We start from the raw sequence: 18,400 nt of genomic DNA on the forward strand, positions 1-18,400 counted from the left end.
TCCAGGTTGTTAAGAATAAAATCACACACAAAAAAAAAAATCTTTGTTTATCATCTTATCACCAAGAGTGATTCTCTTTGTTTTTTAATTCACAATAAACATACCATCAGTTATGTGATATCTCGAATAAGTTTCTTATCCAACGTTACTATGTATCAGGATGTGGAGTGGCACAGTGGTAACACACTCACCTTTAACTTGGACGTTCGGGCACTCCACTTTACTCCCACAATAAGACCCCTATTGTTCTCTATCCTGGCCAACAAGAGTGGGGCAGTTGCCAGGTACTGACCGTAGGCCGGTGGTTTTTCTCCGGGTTCTCCGGCTTTCCTCCACCTCCAAACCTGGCACGTCCTTAAATGACCCTGGATGTTAAAAGGACGTTAAACAAAAACAAACCAAACAAACCAAACCAACAAGAGTGGTTAATATCAGTTTCAATCGATATAACTTATCTCACAATATTATTGTAGTTTATATTACATTACCGTAGTTGTAGGTCACTATTACTATAAATAGAATATCACCGGTGAACAGCCAGGGTCATTTCGAGGCACAATCTTCTGGTAGTAGTTGGTGACTACTTTTCTTAACAACATACCATGAATGGAATGAAAATTCTTCGTTTTACTTAGCAAAACTTTCATGTACTTTGACGCTTTTGAGGTTTTAAAACTGACGTTTGCTTCTTGCAGTATTTCCGGTTTGTGGAAGTTTCGGTGAAGCAGTGTCGAAGTAGTGGAATAGACTGTAAGGTACATGGTCTGTCTGTGATTGGCCGTCTTCGAGCGGACGAAGATGACATGGCCGCTAGCTATACATTCCTTGCCTCGGATCGTGAGGACGAAGATGAGGACAAGACTGTGACTACTCCCATCAACAAACGCAGGTCAAAGGTCACCAGTAGTAAGGAAATACAGACTCACGTCTTCTGCTGGGGGCTCAATGATAAGGACCAGCTCGGAGGGCCAAAGGGATCAAAGGTAACCGGACATAGTTCATGGCAAGAATTCGAGAGGAGGTTGAGGATAAAGTTAGATTCAGGGCGAAGAGAGAAGGAGAAATTGAGGATATAGTGTTACGGTTCAGGGCATTGAGAGGACAAATTGAGGATATGGTGTTACGGTTCAGGGCAAAGAGAGAAATTGAGGATATGGTGTTACGGTTCAGGGCAAAGAGAGGAGAAATTGAGGATATGGTGTTACGGTTCAGGGCAAAGAGAGAAATTGAGGATATGGTGTTAGGTTCAGGGCAAAGAGAGGAGAAATTGAGAATATGGTGTTACGGTTCAGGGCAACGAGAGGACAAATTGAGGATATAGTGTTACGGTTCAGGGCAAAGAGAGAAGGAGAAGTGGAGGATAAAGTTAGATTCAGGGCGAAGAGAGAAGGAGAAATTGAGGATATGGTGTTACGGTTCAGGGCAAAGAGTGTAGGAGAATAGTGTTACGGCTCAGGGCATAGAGAGAAAGAGAAGTTGAGGATATAGTGTTACGGTTCAGGACGAGTGAAGGCGAGTTTCAGGATATATTTTAAGATCAGGACAGAGAATGGAGGGGAGGGCGAAGATTCAGATTTCCATGGCTATGGGAAAGATCTCGTGGAGAGATAAAAATTATGTTTTAGAACTAAAATTGTATGGGGGTAGGGGTTAAAACACATTTTGGAGTAAGTAGTCTACAATTCAGAAGAGGGTCTTAACAAAATAGGTCAAAACCAGTCAAGAACTTTAGGAAAATTTGAGGACAGGGTTCAGGTGGAGATAAAAGCCACGACGTGGGACAAGGCATGAAATTGTGGGCAGGTGGAGGAAAGAAAGGAAGGACTTAAGATAAATAGAGGTCAAAGCCTGAAGAAATTAAGAAAAATGGAGGTCAAGGGCTGGAGAAATTAAGAAAAATAGAGGTCAAAGGCTGGAGAGAGGAGCTAGCCATAGGAAAGAAAAAAAAATATAAAATGAATTAATTTCATTTTTGTATACATGGTAATAATGCAGTGATATAATCAGTATGGTTTAATTTCAGATCAAACTGCCCTGTCTCAACGAGACATTGTCTGCTCTACGGTGTGTACAAATTGCCGGAGGATCCAAAAGTCTGTTCTGTGGTAGGTAACTGATTTGATATATCATGACAATTTCTTTAGCCCAGGTTTAGCTGACAAGCTTTTGCTGTTGGGTAGCAAAATTATCAAATTAAAATATTGGATGAATTATAAATTCTTAATTAATTAAATTACTTCTGGTTGTTAATTTAAAAAGTTTTAAAAATATTTGAGTTTTTCCTTTTAAATAAGTCTACAGCTGGCTTTGTTGATTTGTTGGTTTATGTGTTGTTGCTCTGTGTTGTAGTAACGCAGGAAGGAAAGATGTTTGCCTGCGGTGAGGCCACCAATGGCCGCCTGGGTCTAGGAATCAGCTCAGGGACAATCTCTGTTCCCCGTCAGCTTACCTCCCTTAGCCAGTATGTCATCAAAAAGGTGGCTGTTCACTCAGGTAAATGGTATTCAGATTGATACCGTATTTGTCCTGTAATAAGTCTGATGGTCAGCAGATAATAATCTTTGGCTTGAAGCAGGAAGTGGAATTATATCATTCCATAAATAAATGGCATATGGTAGTATTTTTACCCATGTGGGACAGTTGCCTGGTACTGACAGTAGGTCAGTGTTTTTTCTTTGGGTGCTCCAGCTTCCCCCCCCCCCCCCCATCTCAAAAACTAGGCCCGTCCTTAAATGACCATGGCTGGTAATAAGGCGTTAACTCTTTCTGTACTCACGACGACTCTTGTATCCTTCATGACGACTACACACGTCACAATTAACATGCCTTCCATCCTTTGTGACTACTCAAACATCGCGAAAGATGTTGATATTACTTGCTGGTTTAGCATAGTCATACGAAGGAATTGACACGGAAATGATGTTTTTAAGAAATAAAAAGCAATGTAAATATTGTATTGATGGTATATTTTACGTACCAGAAGCATATTCATTCGTTAAGATTGTCTATTTCAAAGAATTCCGCCGGTTCATGCCGAGTTGTTTACATAGCTACAAAATGGCGGCCTCAAATTTACTTTTGTTTTCTGCGAGATTGTTGAGGTGTTAAACACAATAAAACAATTAAAAACGATAATATATATATAATTGAGTAACGTTTATCATCAAAATAAGTAAGAAATACGTAAAATATTTTTACACACCGAAAAAACGATGTTTTGGCTGCGTGATTTCTTGCACACGTGTGACACATGTGCCGCTCAACATGTCATTTCTCGCGATTCTGCCTGGTGATTTCGCCGTATTTTAAAGGAAAAATTGGGTAAAAGAGTTTCCGTACTCAGTACTTGTTCCATATGATAAACTTCATTTAAAATTAAGCATTATACAACAGTAAAAGATCAGTAAAAGATCGTTTTATCGACGTCTGATGTGATAGCCATATGCTCCAATACACAAAGGACCTACCCAGCATTCACTTCCGGTAGCGACCGCGAAATTTGAATGAGTACGTAAAGAGTTAAGCAATTAGAATAAACCAAATAAACCAAACAGCATTTTTACTGGACTGCAATTTCCATAAAGGTGTGCTTATTACAAGGTGTAGGCTTTTTGCTGGATAAATATGGTACATTTTTCCGTGAAAATCGGAGCATTTCTATTTTTTTGCTCCGATTGTTCAGGGAATTCTTTTTGAAGGTACATTGCATATTACCATAAGGTACTGTGTGTCCAGTATTTTCTGACATGTCAGCTTTATATATTTAAATTTCTTTGTTTTTAGGAGGCCGACATTCTCTGGCTTTGACCACAGACGGGAAAGTGTTCTCCTGGGGTGAAGGGGATGATGGTAAATTGGGCCACTTCAGTCGCTGGTAAGTATTTAATAATTTAAACTCTGGTGATCTTTCACAAGCCATTAAAAGTGTTTGATATGTTTTTGTAGCGCAAATTTAAAATGAATCTGACAACAGAATGGAATCAAAATTCTGAAAGCATGTTACATAGGAATGTGTATCAGAATTCTGGTACAGCTGTAAACACACTATAGGTCGACTCCCCTGTTCATTTGTCAGTCTGTCCACTCAGTTTTCCACACTTTCCTCAACCATGCTTCAAGGTTTGTTAATAAAAAATGGTATGTAACTTCAGTATGAGTAGCTTTAGATCAAGTCAGAGTTTCAGGGTTTTTGAGTCACATTCAAAGTCACTGCTGCTGTTTTTAGCAGGGGTCGGTAGGGTACATGTTTTCTTTACAAAACCCAGCATGCCTGTTTGATATTTAGTTCTGTTATGTGCAGGAATTGTGATAAACCTCGTCTGATAGAGGCGCTGAAGTCTAAACGAGTACGTGACATAGCGTGTGGGAGTTCTCACAGTGCGGCCATAACATCCAATGGAGACCTGTATACCTGGGGACTGGGGGAGTATGGACGCCTCGGACACGGAGACAATACCACACAACTCAAACCTAAACAGGTGAGTAATCCTGTTAGAAACCTACAAACCTAAACAGGTGAGTAATTATAAAATCCAATTACGCATTTTGGATTATGGTATGTGTGTATCTTTTTTTCTGATTGATCAAATTGTTTTAAAATTTTTGTACATGGACAATTATGTCTTTCTTTATCAACATTATTGTCTAGGTCTCTGTTTTCAGTTTTTCACAATTTTATTATATCTTTAAAAATATCAATAATCAGAATTCCTTGTGGTAAAAAAATCTCGATATCTTAATAAATCAATGACAGGTTTAAAAATTATCGGCCCATATTGAATTGTATTGAGTTTTGGTTTGTTATTTATTTAGTCTATAATTTAGAAAAAAATTAAAAACATTGCACCATTTTATCATTGTTATGTAATTAGTATAGTAAAATATGATAAACTTGACAGTGGGACATGGAAATACATGTTATCTGAGTTATTGATTCGTATTTTGTGCTTTTAGGTGAAGGTACTTGCCAGTCAGCGTGTCATGCAGGTGGCTTGTGGGAGTCGAGATGCACAGACGCTGGCGTTGACAGACGAAGGTTTAGTGTATTCCTGGGGAGACGGAGACTTCGGGAAGCTCGGCCGTGGAGGCAGTGAAGGCTGTAACGTTCCCCATGAAATTGACAGACTGCGCGGTCTGGGTGTTTGTCAGATCGAGTGTGGAGCTCAGTTCTCCCTGGCTCTTACCAAGACGGGACAGGTCTGGACTTGGTACGTTTTGGGTTGGTTGTATGTGGGAAGAGCATTGTACTTATCTGGTGATCAGTCCAACCATAGAGATTATGACAGAATAGAATAAGATCACTATCATAATGGCTAACACACAACATTTTCCTGTTTCAAGTCCACCTTCTGATTTTGAGTTAGAAAATTGTACAAAATACACACAAGATATTTACTCCTTTCAATGAATACAAAGTGAGAATCAGGTAGATTTAGAACAAAAAATAGATTAAATTGCATCAGAACTTATGCATTGGCTTATTACAGGATAAATACTAACCGTACATCACTCTCTTAGAGCCTTTAGCACATTCAAATCAAGGAAATCTTGCCAGTTGTGTTCATTTCACAACAAAATCTGTATTAAGGGGTATCAATCTAACAATAAGCACATTGGCTATAATTGCAGTTTGTAAAAACATTAACAAGCCCACCCATCACTTTGTGTCAAAGTTTGTGTTGGCCCTGTGGGCTTATTACAGGACACATAATTTACTATAGTTTAATGATCTGAAGAAAATTGCAGGAAATAAATTATAATTACTCAGAATTTATCTTGAATTGTTTCTTACAATGTTAACAGGGGGAAGGGAGACTACTTTCGTCTCGGACACGGCAGTGATGCCCACGTAAGGAAACCACAGCTTGTGGAGGGCCTCAAGGGCAAGAAGATTGTCCATGTGGCAGTCGGAGCCCTGCACTGTTTGGCTGTAACAGACTCTGGACAGGTGAGTGGCATTGGTATTAGGATCAACTGTCTTAACTGAGATAGGGAAGCTCTCCAAATTCCTTTCCTTTGCCTAACATGGAACAGGAATATAACACACACACTTCCATCTATGGGTGGTTGGATGGCACTGTGGTAACACACTTGCCTTTCACCTAGGCAGCCGGGGATCGATTCCCGATAGGACCTGAAAAGGTATGGGGTTACCTGCCCGCCCACGTGGGTTTCCCCCCGGGTACTTCAGTTTCCTCCCACAGTAAGACCCCTTACGCGCTTCCATCCGCACCAACAAGCGTGATTAATGTAAGTTGATATAACTTGTTTCGCAATTTTTGTAATATAAATAAAGTTTACATATAAAACTGGGGAGGTTCCCCCAGTAACCTTCACTTGATGCTGTAATCCCTTAATCTGAAAGGATTTTGTTGTCTTTATCTCAGTTTCCCTATGTCCCTGGGCTTTGATAGCTCAGTTGGTAAGAATGCCGGCCATGTAACCTCAGGTGAAGATCAGAGGTGTGTGGTTTGACACTCCATACCCTTGTCGGTTTGTGTTTCTCGTGAAGCTGAGAAACTAGCAAGTTTGTGATGTTGTGGCTATGTCCATGATCCAGACACTTTACTCTAATTGTTGTGGATGTTCAGTGAGGTAGTCACCAACTACTACAATCAAACCCTCCTAAAAATGGCACCAGCTGTTCATGGGGAGATAAACCCAGCAAACAAACAAACAAAACAAACCCTTGTCCTCATATCAGATACAGCTTACTCCAGGCCCTACTCTGTATTGACTTTATCGGACACAATTGTCTGTCCAAATTTCTAACACAATAAATAGTGCATAAGAAGTCAGATACTTTCCCCGGTGTCCCTACATGTGACAGAGTGTACAGTTTAACTTAAGGTAGATCTAATTAAAGATGTTATTTAACATTGCTGAAATTGTTCTCACAAATAAAATACATAAAATTGCATCCATAGTGTAGAATTGTCTATTTAACACCAACAAAATGAAAAATCAGAATAACAACATCCTTAAAATGATCGCTTATAGGATCAAACATTCAATACCAAATATAGAGGCGGAGGACAATAGAATTTCTTCAGGAAACAATTAATTGTTTTTACTTTTAATTTAAAGGAAAAAATTAGAAGCTAAAATTTTTTAAGAGAGGTAATAATAAGTTCAAAAATATTCAGCATCCTACTCTTATTTTCAGTCTATCATAATAATACGTTGTTGGAGATGTAGCACATACCTTTATTCCCTATTTTAAAGTCCCGTTTTTGAGGTATCTTTTTTTTTGCTGTACAGGTGTACGCCTGGGGAGACAATGACCACGGACAACAAGGTAACAGTACGACCACCGTCAACCGAAAGCCAGCTCTCGTTCACGGACTCGAGGGCTACAAGATCACGCGTGTCGCCTGCGGCTCCTCTCACAGTATCTCCTGGGCAACAACGGATCTGTCTACACCAACATCTCACGAACCTGTTCTCTTCTCCTCGTCCAGGGATCCTCTAGGGGCCTCACTACTAGGTAGGTTTAAGATAGCCTATTGTAGTATCAATGGTAAGTTATTACAACACACACCTTACATAGTAAGGAGCATTGTAATGTAATTTCTTTGTTAGTGTGTCCATTCGAAGCTTGTGCACAAGATAGACAGATTTAGGTCATAATTGCACCATAACTTCACTATGACACCATCAAGTTCTTCACTCTATACTGTAAATTTTAAAGTAACTTTTTCTGGGGGTTCTATTTTCCTCTATATTGGAATAAAATATGGTGAAAAAATAGATAATTTGAAAACAAAATTAAGGATACAAAATATTCTAGTCAAATTTCATATTTTCTGTAAAAAAAATCATCCTTTTTTGCTTCAAATTAAATGTAAAACTGATAATTTCTCCTCATGGTTGTATGTCTTTGTTTGACTAGGTATGAATGAGAGTGTGTCCGACGATGCCCATTCTTCAGCACCCTCACCATCCACACAGACTACAAAAGTGGTTCGCCCTTCACTGGCCAAAATCATCCTGTCACAGGAGACAGATCTCGCCAAACAGCAGGCCCTGGGCCATGTACTTACAGCACTTCAGATCACATATGCAAGGTAAGGGCCACAGAGGGACTACAAACTGCTAGACTTAATACAGTAGGGGTGGAGACACAACGTCCCAGAAAGTAGAGAGATGTAGCAATCTAGATGAAGCTGCCGTGGATACATATGTATAGACGAGGTCGCAAACTGCTTTTTAGTATATTTACTAACTGAACTATGGTTGCATACTCACAAGGTGGTTGGGTGGTGCAGTGGTAACACGCTTTCCTTTCCCCTATTCTAGTAAGAGGTTTCCTCCCACAGTAAGATTCCTAGCTCTTCCTTCCAGGCCAACAAAAGTAATTACTATAAGTTGTTAGTACATCAAATGACAGAATTCTGACTTCCCATTGGCTACACACATGGGTACTATGAGACAATAGTGCCCGAAGAAACGCTCCTCTGGGCATTATCAAATTTGGCACGAGATGAACCTGAATCAATTGGGACGTCATTATTACTAGTTGTAAGTTGTGCTGGACAAAGAAAAATGGCAGTCAGGCCCTCTGGTGGTGAAAGATTTTGTCGTCATTATTACTAGTTGTAAGTTGTGCTGGACAAAGAAAAATGGCAGTCAGGCTCTCTGGTGGTGAAAGATTTTGTTTAATAAAATTGAAATTAGTAAAGTAAAATTTGTATCAAATGTACTGCCTTTAGAGGGCACTATGGTCTGTATGTGTTGTCTCAAGATGGAATTTTACCCTTGCCTCCAGCTAAGGTACTATGCCTTCCCCCGGCAACACTTTCAGACCTAGGACACTCAAGGTTATCATTAACTAATATTTATTTATTAACTGGTTTTGCAGCCAATGTATAACTAACAGGGATTGTTCTACATGTAAACTTAATTTGTTTTACAACAATTGCGAAACAAGTTATGCCACCCTACGCCACCCTATGCCACCCAGCGCCACCCAGCGCCACCCTACCTCACCCTATGCCACCCTTCGCCATCTTGCGCCACTCTCCATACACTATATATACTAATATACTAGACTCAGTCTCCCCTCACATAACCTCTGAAGTGTTACAATAATAAGGTTAGGTTATTCGGAGAACCAATACAGTACCCACACAATACAGACCATGGCAGCGTCCTTTCTCTCAGTAATTTTTCATTCGCAAACATTATTTACTGTTATTTAATGTTACAGGGACACAATTGTGAACTGTCTGGCGAAGGAACAACTAGCCACGCCCCTGTCGACTGACCTGAAAATTTCCACAATGTCCACTTCCATGACGGTGTCCACCCACCAGTCTGCGGATCTGACCAATGGACAGCCAACTGAGAACTCGGAAGCTGTTGACCACACCGACATAGCTCTGTCTATAGTTGAATCAACTCACTCCGACGTAAGTTTTTATAGAAATGAACTGATCATTTATGATTAAAATGTGAATGAAATCCTGTGAATCATGACTTTTAACTATGGCCAACCATCATAAGAAAGACAGTGTTGTCCAACCCAGGGCTCAAAGTGGCGCCTATTTTTGTGGCCATGGTGCCTTAAATTCACCATTGGCGACCAGTTATTGACCTTTAAGACGCCTGCATGGCCACTAAAAAATTGTGTAAAATTATTTGAATTTGCAATTTGGTTTTATTATTAATCTTTTAAAGGTTTTAGTCAATGCCAAAATGACGTTCACAATTGAAAAAGTTACAGAGAGATGTTTTACTGAACTAAAAAGTTAAAAGATTTTTTTTTAATGCAAGACAACTACGTGCGGCGACTAACTTTTCCAATTTGCGCCTAGATTGTATGACTTGGTAGCCAAATAGGCCACCTGGTAATAATATCCACTTTCAGCCCTGCAACCTTATGCGATTCTGTACATTATACATTCTGACCAGAAACCATTCTTCTGCCCTTTTGTCTCTCCTTCCGCATTTTAGCTTGTCTGGGCTCAATCTCAGACAACTTGTCACTGGAATTTCATACTTGAGGCATGCTAGGTGAATTGAAAGGAAGAGCATGCTATGTGAATTGAAAGGATCTTTCTAAAATTTGCTTGATTTTAAAAATAGGCTCTTTTGAAGATTTTGTCTTAATAATTATCAGCTCTTTCTCTGCCAGGTTTCAGTTTCCTGACTGAATATCTTGATTTAAATGACAGCAGTAGGAAATAAAAACGAAATCGGTTATTCTTTTTTTTCAAAATTTTGTTAATTTAAGATATCAAGTCAATGGATGCCATGATTTGCTGACATTCCAAATGACAGTGATGGAGCTTGTGTAAAATCGCCGATGGGCTTAATGTTATTGACAACACTGAGATAATATACAAATCATCTAATGACAAAATTGTTTCTATTCCTCAGATCAACACAGAAATCCCATCCTTCCCCAGCATGCACAGTCTGGCTGCCAAGATCTCACCAGCAACTAGCATTATGGCCGAAACATTCACCTCAACAGACCAAGTCACGTCTACTATAGAGAAAGCTCCCACGTCTTTCCCGATCGGGTTGGACGAGTTTACGAATCGTCTGACAGCCGATGATTGCAGAGTACTTGTTGACCTACTTAAATTATCTGTAGGGTCAAGAGTGGGAATAAAAGGCCGAGAGACGTTGTCGGAGATTTTGACATGTTTAGGAAGGGCGTATCCTGCCGTAAGTGTTGAGCATTCAGATTTCTTGTATTAACTCTTTCCTTACCCTTGTCGTCTATATTTGACAAAAAAATAAAAAATTTCCCTGTTGTTGACTACAGAAAATTCAGGTTCCCTCTTCCTCGTTGTGAAATATATAGTTGACATGCTATTCTGACATCATTAAATTGATTTGATAGAACAGCAGGTGACCTCTACGAGTATTCTATATAATTACAGGTTTCAGAGATGTTACTGGAGCTGTGCGTTACTGAGCTAGAGGACGTGGCATCAGACCGGGAGACTGGCCGCACCATGGCACAACCCGTCGTCCAGGAAAGTCCTCATCCCTACATCGATGATACCTCACTGACTGGCCATGTCAAGATACCAGGTACAGCTCAGAAATGTGACATTGATGTCAGTCTGTGAAATGAAACCAAAATATAGATGGCATCATGTAGGCATCATGCAACCAGTTACTATATAAATTTAGAATTTCGAATCTGAAGTGTAACAACATGTGAGTTGGCATTCAACATTAAGATCGTACAGAAATAGCAGAACGATGAAAGTACATTATGACAGGTGTTAGCTCTAGTTGTTAAATTTTGTAAGGCCATTATTTCATTTTCCATGTTGGAATTAGATCAAGGGTGTAGATTTTAGATAACCCCCTGGTAAACATTCTGCAGTTCACATTTAATATGTAACAAGTGAACTACTGTACATCTGATTCATTACTCATTTGTGTATATAATTATGTATAATTAACACCTGCTGGTATTTCTGGTAAGGCGATTGGGTGCCATAGAGGGCACGAGTCATAAAGTTGTCTTCCTTCCTCAATTGTGTTACTATGTTATATATCTAATTATTAGCACAGAGTATCATATATACACTATGTATTGTTGATCCAAAGGTAGAGATTTAATTTCCTGTCGTAGTTGTACTGTGATGAATATTTGTGTATATAATTATAAACTTTTACTATAAACAACCATTACAGATATTAAATTGATGTGTTTGTTTTAGGTGCTGAAGCTCTACGTGTGGAGTTTGATCGGCGCTGTTCTACAGAACGTCGACATGACCCTCTGACCGTGATGGATGGGTCAAGTCGTACAGTTACAGTTCGATCAGGTGAGGACGTCGTCGTTGAATTAATTTTGGTGTTAATGAATATAAAATATCCTGATTCAGGTTTCGTAACATTCCTTCACTAAAGAATTCCTTATCTTAAAATTTTCCACATAAAAGAATTTATTAGATTTAAGGGGGAAAATCTTGTTTAAGAAAAATTTCCAGAAAGTTGAATGTTTTTCTGGGGAAAAACAAATTCTAAAAGAAAGCCTTCATTTTAATTTTGTGTTTATATATGACAGGTCGGGAATGGTCTGATTGGTCCCAGGAACTGAGGATCATGGGAGATGAATTGCGATGGAAGTTCACTAGTGACGGTTCTGTGAACGGCTGGGGCTGGTGCTTCACTGTCTATCCCATCATGCCTGCTGCTGCACCAATGGATATGTTATCGGACCGCACGATCCTGTCACGACCTTCCATTGACCTTGTCACCTGTCTGCTAGACTTTAACTTACAGATGAGCCTGGACAAGGGTATCGTGGCCAGATTAGCAGCCGCTCTGGCTGCATGTGCTCAACTCAGCACGTTAGGTATGTTGTTACTTATTTATAGCCCCGCCATTTTATAAAACACATAATATAATTAAGAATATATCATAACGACCCAAGTTCGTTTTAGGATGTGCCTGGTTTTGGAGGTAGAGGAAAGCTGGAGTACCCGGAGAAAATCACTGGCCTACTGTCTGTACCAGGCAACTGCCCACATGTGGGTTTCGAACTCGCAACCCTGAGGTGGAGGGCTAGTGATAAAGTGTTGGGACACCTTAACCACTTGGCCTCCACGGCCCAACAACACATAGTCTTCTCATTGGTTGAAATTTAGATATTAAGTGGTTTTGCTGAAACAGAGCTATCGCCCCTCACTACGCTTCATTATTTTTGTGACATCCTTTAGTTCTAAAAGATGCTACATACAAAAATGTATATAACAAAAGACGAATCATGATCAGTTGAAAACAAAAGAATAGGCTGTTGTATATTTTGTATATTTTATGCTATGCCAAAAGTTACATACTTTATGCTATTACCACCCTTCAAGTAAGTTTGAGATTCTTTTTTAGATTTAATTAAAGGGGCATTCCTTTATTCAGACAGTAGAAACATGCAAAATTTCTGTTGATGAAATCTATGTCTGAACAAGGATTATATGAATGCTTGTGCCTGCTATTAATGAAATTAATGTTGAAATGTACAGAAAAAAATGATGAATTGTACACAATTGTAAGTTTAAATTGATGAAAAAAAGGTCCTAGATTTGCCCTATCAACCTTCTGTCTTGACTGACTTGACCGTTTCTCTGTCATGACTAATTTGACCGTTTCTCCCCTCCTAGCTGTACCGCTTCCCACTGCCGTATTAATGTAACTATTATAACTATTACTACTTGGGAAAAATACATAATAATTATATTTTTCATTAAATTCCATTTCGTCGACCTTAATTTTATTCAAATGAAGGAATGCCCTTTATATGTAAATTAATAATGAAATGCAGCATTGCCTCTATATTTGGTACGTACCTTTCTGTCTCACAGGCGAACCATTTTTAGGATGTTGAATTGGGTAAAGTTCTAAATACCATGTGTGTCGTTTTATGTATTTTGGTGACGAGCACTGTACATGTATATGCTGTTGCATCGCTAAATTTCAAACTTTAGAAAATCAGAAGTTAATGAAATTACTGTCTAACCCTCCACAGGTGCCAGTCAGAGAATGTGGGCTCTCCAGAAACTACGCAAACTCATGGCTGCCAGTTTTGGGGACCAGTCAATTAACGTCAATGCCCTACTAGCCAGTCCAAGTTTGGAGAGTCCAGACCAGGAAATTCCACGTCCATTTACCATGGTAATTAAGAATTGCAGGCCCTTTATATAATTAATATTGAAAAAATGTTGATAATGTTAAAGCATCATGACATACTGTGAATCGTTCATATTTTGCATGTGATTTATTTCCGTGTTAGTACGCAAGGAGAATCAATTGCGAATTCAACTCCTTTGCGATTATTTGTACGAAAGATGGGTACTGTATTTATCTGCAACTAAGCCCCCTACTCACAAATAAGTCTCCTTTTTCATCATTGATTTCAAAGTCATAGCAGAATGATTTCTTCACGAAATGATATTTATGATAACACAAGGTCTACATCTGATTAAATTTTGGTGGTCATTGGTCTTGATTAAGAGGTTAAAATTTGCGCATGGCCCTGTTCTGCTGATGAATCTGTGGTATTAGTTGTAAAGGCTACCAAGGTACGAAGTTTCTCAATATTGTCGGAGTATTTTTGAATTAGTGGCTACTCTCAACATGTTAATTTGTTGTCAGTTTTGAATGAACTGGCCTATATTGATAACAGATTATTGATCATAAATTAATACTTTTCTCATTTTATGAATATTGCAGTCTTTGAGTGGATCTTCGCTAGCGTCGCTGGTGAAGGGACTCCCTGAGGCTCTACAGCGCCAGTATGAGTATGAGGACCCAATAGTCCGCAGTGGTAAACACCTGATGCACAGCCCCTTCTTTAAGGTAAGTTAAGTGTATATCTTCAAAAATTATTTACTTGACTGTAACATGTGACCTCTCCCCTCATGTAAACTATATTGGACTATTCCAGTCACTGTTTTTAGATTAGGTATATTCTATTTCTAGGGTGTAAAGCATATGCTGCCAAGAAATTAACTGTTGGCAAAACAAAACCTAGCAATAGGAAGAGTCATGTTGGTAGTAGATCTAAAAATGAATATTTACAGCTGTTTCCAATCTATTTCACATTCATCAAGCTGGCCTGTATCATCAGTGTTCCAGACCTTTACATAAGGAAATTCTTGAACTTCAAATTTTTCATAGGGAAGATTTTTTGGATTTTAGGAAAAAATCTTTAAATCATTAAATTTTTAAAGTACTTTTCTATAAATTGATAAATTCTGTCCTGCTTTCCTATGAAAAGCTTGAAAATAATGAATTTCCTCAAGTAAGGAACATTCAAACTTGGGCCTGTTGGTGTTGTTGACCTTAAGTGACTGACCTTTGACTTATGTACAGGTGCTGGTGGCCTTGGCCTGTGACCTTGGACTGGACAGTCTACAGTGTTGTACTGAGGCTCACAAATGGGTGTGGTTCCGTCGCTACTGTACGGCGGCCCGAGTTGCTGCGACAATGGTGCAGAGGACAGCTTTCCCACCAGTGTTTCTAGAGGAGGTTCGTAAAAAGATCAAAGACATCTCAGGCGACGGTGAAGAACTCACAAAATCACACGAAGATCATACAGTCTTTACACGGGAAATGGATGAACAGCTGCTTCTGTGGCTGAACAGGTAACTAGATTGTGGAAAATAATATATACCTTTCAAAAAGATCATAACTTAATAATAGTTTGTGTTCATGAAGCATCTTAGCGAGTAGTTTTGATGTCAGAAGACCTGGACTTTTTGTATAATAGTGTATATAGAAACTTATTTATAATCAAAAGAAAAAGTTTAACTTGAAATCTTTTATCTTCATAAATCTTCCTTATCTGTATTTTAGCTTTCGTAATCATAAACACAGAAAGTGTTACTAAAAAATGTAATTTGCTAATTTAAATATGTTGACAAGAAATTTCACAAAATTTTTATCTTTTTACAAGGATATGGGATTTGTTGACAACTAGCTATAGCCTAGTTAATAAACTGTGGAATAGAGATTTTGAGTCGCAATCATTTGTATTATTACAACATTATATAATTGAATGTTTGTGTTACCTAGGAAACCAGAGGACTGGACATTGTCCTGGGGAGGAAGTGGCCAGATTTTAGGCTGGGGTCACAACCATAGAGGTCAGCTAGGTGGAGTTGAGGGGGCAAAGGTCAAGTTACCAATCAGCTGTGAGTCTCTGGCAAACCTCCGACCTGTACAGCTAATTGGTGGCGAGCAGACATTGTTTGCCATTACAGCCGAGGGCAAGGTAAATGAGATGTTTGTTGCCGTGTCACTGTTCACAGGTTTTCTTTTACTGTGATAGTTGTAATTGGTGTAAATGATTTTGGAAAGGACCAGTATAGGCTTAGCCTGTTGTCTAATCCATTTATCTACATATCTACATATAATTGTACATACACATATTACTTGATAATGAAATATTTTGAAATGAAATGAAATTGTGGTAATTCTGAAATTTTCTTCATGATCCTTACTTTCCTATTACAAAATTATTATCCTACTAACAGGCAATTTTAATTTTTAAAACAATCATCATATAAGGACAATAAAAATGTTATCTGTTTATTTGTAAATCTATGGGTTAATTGATAAAAGGGACAGCATCTTTAGATTAAAGTCCAACTGCAGTTTGGATTGTTTTAAATTTTAGTAATACTGTTTTCATAGTTTAATTTGAAGATATGAATTTACTAGTAATTTCAAAGAAAAATATGATTTTTTAGTTTTGTACTTTTGTCAGTTATCTTGATTAATGAATTTGATCAAAAGCACTCGCAGTTTCTTAAAAATTAAATATGGCAAAATTTCAAATGTAGTTCATGAATTGAGTGGTGGGGAGAATGTTCGGTATTTAAGAAATACTAGACAAAGTGAAAGTCACACAACGGAAATTGTTACATCTTTGGACTTCTCGCATTTTGTTGAATTTTCCAAAATACAAATTAAAAAATACAAAATTTTCCAAACTGTCATCAGATATCAAATCATCTATGTTGTTTCTGAACAGGTGTATGCCACAGGTTACGGAGCAGGTGGCCGTTTGGGGATTGGCGGCACTGATTCCGTGTCTAATCCTACACTACTGGAATCAATACAACACGTGTTTATCAAGAAACTGGCCGTCAACTCCGGGGGCAAACACTGTCTAGCTCTGTCAGCCGAGGGAGAGGTGTACTCCTGGGGCGAAGGAGAGGACGGAAAACTGGGGCACGGAAACAGAAGGTACCTCAAACATTCTAAAAATCCTCCACATTCACAGGTGATATAATTATTGTTTTGTCGTAAGAGGTATGCATACCTGGACACACTTAAAATTGAAAATAACCGTCAAACCTGGCCTAAGGGCAACCTTTATATAAAGCAAACCTGTCTATAGAGGCCATATGTATATAACCAAACCTGTCTGTAAAGGCCACTTGTATATAACAAAAACCTGTCTATAAAGGTCACTTGTATATAACAATAAACTGTCTATAAAGGTCATCTATATACAACAATAACCTGTCTATAAAGGCCACTTGTATATAACAAAAACCTGTCTATAAAGGCCACTTGTATATAACAAAAACCTGTCTATAAAGGCCACTTGTATACAACAAAAACCTGTCTATAAAGGCCACTTGTATACAACAAAAACCTGTCTATAAAGGTCACTTGTATATAACAAAAACCTGTCTATAAAGGCCACCTGTTTCGGTTCCCAATTTAACATATAGCAATGGCGATAGCTTGACTTCCTCAGATTGATTGTATTATGTTGAATTTATCAAACTTACTTCTTTAATTGATATATTTTTATTACTTCTCAATAGCGACAGCTTGACTGCCTTATATTGATTGTTTTATAACCAGATCTGTTTTCTTGGTTCCTTAGCCCGTGTGACCGGCCGCGAGTGATCGAGTCTCTGCGTGGTAAGGAAGTTGTTGATATTGCAGCAGGTGGGGCCCACAGTGCCTGTATAACAGCCAGTGGCGAGCTGTACTCCTGGGGCAAGGGACGCTATGGACGTCTGGGCCATGGGGACAGTGAGGACCAACCCCGCCCAAAACTGGTAAGTATGTCCTGTAGTTCCTGTAGTTAAATATATATATGGAGGTACTCAATGATAAAGCTCCTCTAGATCTCCCCTGCAGGAGGAGTCTGTTTTTGTTCCTCAGCCAATCAGAAGTCTGTATTGTTTGATTGACAGGTGGAGGCAATGAAGACACACCGGGTGATAGACATGGCCTGTGGAAGTGGCGACGCCCAAACATTGTGCATCACTGACGACGACAATGTCTGGTCGTGGGGCGACGGTGACTATGGCAAACTGGGTAATTATCTGATTGCTAGAGACAGGTATTATTATATAGAGTCTGTCACACTACTGGTAATTATTACTGAGAGAGATCTGTATTGTCGAAGTTGCTGTTTTCATTGTGTTTAATTTTTGGTATTCCAATGATAGAATATGAATTATTGTGAACAATTTATACCTTGAAAATAGAATTTAAAAAGAGACTCAGTTCATATTTAGTGCCAAAAACATCTTTTTTGCAACATATCTTAAGTAAACTGCAAAGATTTGAACAATTAAAAAGGCAACATTTACAACATTTGCCAAACCTACTATCATGCATGAGACTGTGTATGACTGTGCCAGTTTTTCTTATCACAGGAACTTGTACAAAACAGAATCTTTAAACATTGTTATAATTAAAAGCAGTTATATTAAATTTTATTGATTAATATTTAACCTGTCATCCCTACTGACCATGTTGGACTTCAAATGATGAATGAATGGCAGAGTCCATTAAAGTTTCTTTGGGTTTAAAGGGTAATTAATAGTTTATATTTCTGATAAGAACAATACATTTACAATTATTGTCATCTAACGAGGTCAGATAGTTTTATGTACATTTA

The 18,400-nt window shown here is 38.5% G+C and overlaps 1 protein-coding gene across 1 annotated transcript in view; it reads left to right on the forward strand.

The window, feature by feature from the left end:
- LOC117329796 (E3 ubiquitin-protein ligase HERC2-like) overlaps positions 1 to 18,400 on the forward strand; it is a 98,041-nt gene that overhangs the window by 63,365 nt on the left and 16,276 nt on the right. The window contains 21 exon segments of the mRNA XM_033887947.1: positions 696 to 983; positions 2,024 to 2,105; positions 2,350 to 2,493; positions 3,784 to 3,874; positions 4,301 to 4,478; positions 4,954 to 5,207; positions 5,803 to 5,947; positions 7,261 to 7,486; positions 7,892 to 8,066; positions 9,209 to 9,410; positions 10,381 to 10,674; positions 10,893 to 11,046; positions 11,688 to 11,795; positions 12,038 to 12,328; positions 13,496 to 13,641; positions 14,200 to 14,325; positions 14,842 to 15,113; positions 15,544 to 15,742; positions 16,505 to 16,719; positions 17,372 to 17,549; positions 17,688 to 17,811. Coding sequence (XP_033743838.1) covers positions 696 to 983; positions 2,024 to 2,105; positions 2,350 to 2,493; positions 3,784 to 3,874; positions 4,301 to 4,478; positions 4,954 to 5,207; positions 5,803 to 5,947; positions 7,261 to 7,486; positions 7,892 to 8,066; positions 9,209 to 9,410; positions 10,381 to 10,674; positions 10,893 to 11,046; positions 11,688 to 11,795; positions 12,038 to 12,328; positions 13,496 to 13,641; positions 14,200 to 14,325; positions 14,842 to 15,113; positions 15,544 to 15,742; positions 16,505 to 16,719; positions 17,372 to 17,549; positions 17,688 to 17,811 — 3,892 coding nt within the window.

This window comes from Pecten maximus, chromosome 6 (assembly GCF_902652985.1).
Source record: "Pecten maximus chromosome 6, xPecMax1.1, whole genome shotgun sequence".
In the NCBI taxonomy this organism is placed as follows: domain Eukaryota; kingdom Metazoa; phylum Mollusca; class Bivalvia; order Pectinida; family Pectinidae; genus Pecten; species Pecten maximus.